This window comes from Belonocnema kinseyi, chromosome 9, assembly GCF_010883055.1.
Source record: "Belonocnema kinseyi isolate 2016_QV_RU_SX_M_011 chromosome 9, B_treatae_v1, whole genome shotgun sequence".
NCBI classification, from domain to species: Eukaryota; Metazoa; Arthropoda; class Insecta; order Hymenoptera; family Cynipidae; genus Belonocnema; species Belonocnema kinseyi.
The window spans coordinates 61,065,443-61,072,053 of NC_046665.1; the positions used below are offsets into that span (position 1 = coordinate 61,065,443).

Below are 6,611 nucleotides of genomic sequence, written 5' to 3' on the forward strand. Positions count from 1 at the left end.
AATAAAATTATAATATTTTTAAAGTTTTCAGTTCAAAAACATTTGAATATTAAGCATTTTATTTTAAATTATTGTGCAATTTTCAAGTATTTTAAATTGTTGAAGTTTTAAACCGTTTTGAACTTCGAAATCTAAAATCAATCTATTTTTAATGTTTAAAGTTGAAAATTCTGTAGTTATTAAGAATTTGATTGGAAATTATTGTACAGGTTTAAACGATTTAGGTCAAACATTTTTGAATTCGTATAATATGAAATTATCACAATTTTCAAGCATTTAAAATTCTTGAAGTTTTAAATCATTTAGAATGTTAAAATGCGAAATTATTCTTTCTTTTAATGTTTTCAGTTAAAAATTCTTTAAATATTAAGCATGTGATTGGAAATTATTGTACAATTTAAAATAATTTAGTACAACCATTTTTGAATTAGTACAATAAAATAATCTCAATTTCAAATATTTAGAATTGTAGACGTTTTAAACCATTATGAATTTTTAAATCTTAAATTATTCTATTTTTCATGTTTTCAATTCAAAATTCTTTAAATATTAAGCATTTGATTGGCAATTATTGTTTAATTTTTAATTTATTCAGGACAAGCGATTTTGAACCAATATAATAAAATTATAACGATTTTCAAATATTTAGAATTGTTGAAATTTTAAACCATTTTGAATGTTACAATGTAAAATTATTCTATTTTTAATGTATTCAATTCAAAATTCTTTAGATATTAAGCATTTATTTTGGAATTATTGTATGATTTTAAATTTATTCAAGACAAATATTTTTGAATTAATATACCAAAATTATTACAGTTTTCAAGTATTTTAAATTGTTAAAGTGTTTAACCAATTTGAATGTTTAACTCTAAAATTATTCTACTTCCAATTTTTTCAATTCAAAATTCTTTAAATATTAAACAATTGATTTGGAATTATTGTACAATAAAATAATCTCACTTTCCAAGTATTTAGAATTGAGACTCCGGATTCAATAACCACACATAAAATTTTACCGCGCGAAAAGCAAGTCCCCTGGAGGCTTTAAAACAACATTTCGATTTAAAAATTTTAAACGACATACCCGGACGTGAAATTCTCCTGCGAATCTTTTTTTCTCTAGACAAAAAGTTGTAGCTTTTGTAGTTATCGAAATAAAGCCAAAAAACAGACTTTTTTGAAAAACTCGACTTTAATTCGTTTTTCACTTCAACTCGTGCTCATTGCTTCAGTTTTTGACATTTTTTAATGAAAAATTCAGGGAATGTGCTTCAGGATGTCCTTCGATTGACAATGAATTGGGAATTCAAAACCGTTGTTTTAAAAAATTGTTATTAATTTTTTTCTGATGCTCGGCGCGAATCGAACATTTGTAACTTCCAGCGTTTCGTTTAGCGAGAGAATTTTGAGCTGGCAAATACTTCTCGCGGCAAAATTGCGGAGAAAGGTGTAATAAAGTTTTTTGGAAAGCTTTAGATCAAAATATTTGATAGTTTATGAGTAGTTATGATTTTAGTAAACGTCAGCGCTGGAGTCTTTGAGCGTACTATGTAGCTAATATTGTATGTATGTAGCTAATATTCGTAGCCCAATTTTTTTCATTTTCGGTTCTTTTTCTTCCCCCGGTTGGAGTTTCTGGCAAACTCGATGACATTTACTTATTTAATTAATCACTTTCAATATTTAAACATATATTAACTTTATTTTTGAACTAGATTTAGCCAATTGCATGAAAAGTGTGCATAGGTTTGTTTTCAAAATGCATGTTCAAGGTCTCTTACGGGTTAAGCCGAATATATAGGTGTAAACATTAGGTATACGTGAGAGAATCCTACATTTTAATCTAAAGAAAACGGAAAAATACATTGAAAATTAAATAAAATTCATGAATATTCTCTTAACTTATTTTCGTTTAACTGTTATTCTCTAAAAAATTGCATAATATCATGTTTTAAGCAACAACTAAATATCAAATATTTTTATCTGAAACTTTCCAAAAAACTTTATTACACCCTTCTCCGCATTTTTGCCACGAGAAGTATTTGCCTGATCAAAATTCCCTTGCTTAACGAAACGCTGGAAGTTACAAATGTTCGATTCCCACCGAGCATCAGAAAAAAATTAATAACAATTTTTCAAAATAACGGTTTTGAATTCCTATTACATTGTCGATCGAAGGACATCCTAAAGCAGATTCCCTGAAAGTTTTATTAAAAAATTTCAAAAACTGAAACACTGAGCAAGAGTTGAAGAGAAAAACGGATTAAAATCGACTTTTTCAAAAAAGTCAGTTTTTTGGCTTTATTTCGAAAACTACAGAAGGTACAACTGTTTTGTGTAGAGAAAAAAAGATGCGCGACAAAATTTCACGTCCGAGATATGTCCTTTAAAAATTTTTTATCGAAAATTTGTTTTGAAGCCTCCAGGGGACTTGCTTTTCGCGCGGTAAAATCTTATGTGTGGTTATTGAATCCAGAGTCTCAATTGTTGAAGTTTTAAACCATTTTAAATGTTAAAATCTAAAATTATTACATTTGTAATGTTCTCAATTTGAAATTCTTTAGATATTAAGCATATTTAATTTAGAATTATTATAAAATTTATAATGAATTATAACAATTTTGAATTAGTACAATAAAATAATTACAATTTTTTAATCATTGATAATTGCTGAACTTTAAAACCACTTTGAATGCCTAAATCTAAAAATAATATATTTTTTATTGTTTTTAGTTTAAAATTCTTTAAATATTTAAAATTTAATTGGAAATTATTGTAAAATTGTTCATAATTTCTGATTCATTTCTATGTAAGATATAAATTTTTTTATCTAAAAAATTCTCTTTCTCTCGGTTTTCATTCCAATTGACTCACAGGGTTGCTACGAAATCTCAATTTAAGAATTTGTTCACTTCCCTGAGCAATTTTTCACTTTCTCTGTCCTTTTTTCAGGTATAAAAAGCATGCTCTTCGTGACCACGTGACCAAACTAGTCCCTGGTTATAAATATTTTTTTTGGTGTTCACTGTGTTCACACGGATTGAGATATCGTGTTTGAAATTTGACAGATTAAATAAAAAGCACTGAAGAACGTTTGTATACATCAATATGTTTATAGTTTTAAAGATAGTTTATTTATAAATCCATGAAATAGGATATTACCATTCGAGTTATAGCACTTTGCTGATAATTTTTGGTTTGATGCATTTCGGGTTTTTTGGTTCGCGTATATTGAGCACTGACACCAATTTTGGACTAAATCGTCTAGACCTTAAAAAAAATTAATGTAAGCAATAAAATTTGCACGTTCATTGCAAATCAACAAATATGTAAGTATCTGCATACACGTAACCTATCATTATTTTTGAAGCATTTTTAGCGATTTCTAGCGAAGAAAAAAGAAACTTTGAACGTCGAAAAAATCGAGATCACGTGACTAAGTTCGTTCATGAAATTTTTGTGTGGAGAATGAAATGATTTTCATTCTTTTCGGACCTCACTACGTCCACATGGATTGAGATATCGTGTTCAGGATTTAGGAAGTTATACCGAAAGGACTAAGGAACGTTTGTATATATCAAAATGTTTATAATTACGAAGAAAGTTTTCTAGTGAAATACTATAGGAATAAGAAAAAAACTTTTAACGTCGATTTGCAAATTTTATTGCTTACATTAAGTTTTTTCAAGGTTTAGACGAATGGTAATATCCTGTTTCATGGATTTATAAATGAACTTTCTTTAAAACTATAAATATATTGATGTATACAAACGTTCTTTAGTGCTTTTTATTTAATGATAAAAATACTACTTACTCAATGAAAAAAAGTTTATTTTTTATGGGGGGGGGGGGGGCAGTGGATTTTTCTACCGCTTAAAATTCAACTATATGCTTGGAAATTTCTTTTCCTTAGATTAAAATTGAACTATTTCGCTGAAAATACATGTATTCTGTTGAAAAATCGTATTTTTTTGGTAGAAAATTAATTATCTGGTTTGAAAATTAATTTTTTTAAAAAATAAAACTGTTTGGTTGATAGTTTAAACATTTTTCTAAGCAAATTTTTTTTTAATTTCGTCTCTTCCAGTTGAAGATTCATCATTCTAGTTAAAAATGTATTACTTTGGTTGAAAATTATATATTTTTTTATTGAGATTTTTTATTGGAAATTTAACTGTTCCATGTTTGGTTGAAAACTTATCTTTTATAGATGAAAATTAGACTATTTGGTTGAGAATTCATGTCTTCCGTTGAAGAAAAAAGATCATAGTGTTTTGTAGAAAATTAATCTTTTTAGTAGAAAATTCATCTATCTTGTTAAAAACTCAATATTTTGAACTTGAACATAAAGATTTCTTTGAAATATTGCTCAATTTCATTGACTTTAGGGACAAATTTAAGGATGTACACTACGTACAATCAATCTCAAAAAATGTCTATCTTTAAAATTATTGATAAAATCGACAAAAAAACATCTATTATTAATTTCTTGAAATCTTGATGGAGGCTTCTAAGCACACTTGAGAAAAAAATTCAGGTTAAAATTTTGTATTTAACAGTAGTCATTTAAAGTTTTAGTTTTTTCTTTCTCTTTAGGGAAAAGTTGTCAATTTTTATTTAATCCTAATGATCAAGGCTTCATTTTATTCTTTGAAGGATTCTCTACAATGTTATTTGGGTCGTATTAATTAAAATTTAAACCATGATTGTTTATAACAATGATAACTCTATGATTTCTCAATTCATTTTTGTCAATAAAATCAACCTAAATAGAAATTTAGAGAATCCTTCGAGAAATAAAATGAGGTCTTGATCATTAGGATTAAATAAAAATGGTAACTTTTCCCTAAACTGAAATGAAAAACTAAATCTTTAAATAACCAGTGTTAAATAAACTAGTTTAAACTGAATTATTTTTTTCTGAAGTGTGCTTAGAAGCCTTCATCAAGATTTACAGAAATTAATAATAGATCTTTTTTTGTCGATTTTATAAATCACTTAAAAAATAAGCACATTTTTTAATTGATTGTACGTAGTGTACATCCTTAAGAAGTAATTAATTTTTTTTTCAGCATTACTCAATCATTACTTAATTGATGGTGCTAAATTTAAGAATATCTTCAAGTATAATTTGTCAAAGCTTTCTAAATTAAACATATTAATTGAATCCTAGAAACTGAAAAAAACACAATATTTATAGTGAACTCGCGGAATTGTATTTTCAGGTCGATTGTTTAAAAAAATGCGAAATATTTGGAAAAATAATGGAATAGCTGAAAAAAACCTGGTACTGTCAAGGAATTTCTTGCCAGGGTTTGAGTAGACACCCTGTGAAACTATATTTTTAAACTTAATTTCAGAGCAAGCAATATTGGCTTGGGCCGAATTACACGAAAGAAGGAGTCGCAGGAAACGACATAACGAGAACCAACGTTCCAGATATTCGAGTTGCCTATCGATATGAGACTTTGGTAGACGAGCTCTCCAATATCTTCAAGGTGGTCGAAAAGCCTGACGGATTCTAGCGTTTAAGTCCCTCTTATATTTTGTCCATTGCCGCCAGCAGATTTGCAATTTAATTTTCAAATTGCTCTCAATTTACACAGATCACGTCAATCCCGAAGATCAATGAATCTAACCATCTTGTCTTTCCATGATTGTGATCCACCTTCCTAAGTTTAAACAATTCCACTCCCGGAATTTGTCCTGCGCTTTGCGGCATTTAATTTTCTCCGCTAAAATTACAAATTTCGGATAATTCCGCTAATATCATTACGTCAATAGTGAGTTTCTATTTTATCGTGGCTGTTAAACTGTATTTAGTATAAAAAGGATTCTAGTGTTATAAAACATTACTTAATCTATACAAATAATTAATTGAATGAGTGAAACCTACGGCTGACCAAAGTAGGTTTTAGGAACTGTTGTAAGTTATACAGTTGCTGCTAATTGTAAGAGTAGATAGTGGCTGTAACAAAACTTTTAAAAAAATTGCAAATAGCCAGCATTATTTACGAAGCATAATAATATCCGAGAAATCGAATGCAGCTATGTTATAGTTGTACCTTATTATTTTTTTTACTGTTTTTGTACGTTTATACGGTCATCGTACAATTATTTTTATTTCATTTTTATTTTTATTTTTATTGCAGTTATTTTGCGATTAAGTTAACTCCTGCTAGTTCTTTACCGCCATCGAAAAAAAGACAATACAGATAGATAAATCAAGCGAATTTAAAATATTTTACTCTTTATTTAATGTTAGCCACAGGGGATTCGCACTCTTGATAACTGCTCGGGTTTAAAATCTAATGCATGCGGTTTGTCCTAAATATTATTAGCGTTAAGAATTGCAATTATTGTGGAAAAAAGAGTGTATTTATTGTAAGGAATATATTCTATAGAGAAAATGCCTATAAAAATGAATATTCATATTTTCAAGTCCGTTTACTTTATTCACCTTGCTTTCTTTATAAAATTTGTCTTTAAAATATTTGTATGGATTTAATAAACATGTATGTCCAATTGTCCATGGACATAGGAAACACGGGACTAGGCATGCCATTCTAACTTGGTCGAGCGGGGTTGAATCCACGGGAGGGGGGGGG

The 6,611-nt window shown here is 28.0% G+C and overlaps 1 protein-coding gene across 12 annotated transcripts in view; it reads left to right on the plus strand.

Annotated features, from left to right (window-relative positions):
- Positions 1–6,444, plus strand: part of LOC117179763 (AMP deaminase 2) — a 95,692-nt gene extending 89,248 nt beyond the window's left edge. For all 12 annotated transcript variants that reach the window (XM_033371845.1, XM_033371839.1, XM_033371842.1 and 9 more), the window contains one exon: positions 5,364–6,444. In XM_033371845.1, coding sequence (XP_033227736.1) covers positions 5,364–5,528 — 165 coding nt within the window. In that variant the 3' untranslated portion in view covers positions 5,529–6,444. The remainder of the gene's footprint in view (positions 1–5,363) is intronic.
- The last annotated feature ends 167 nt before the right edge of the window (positions 6,445–6,611 follow it).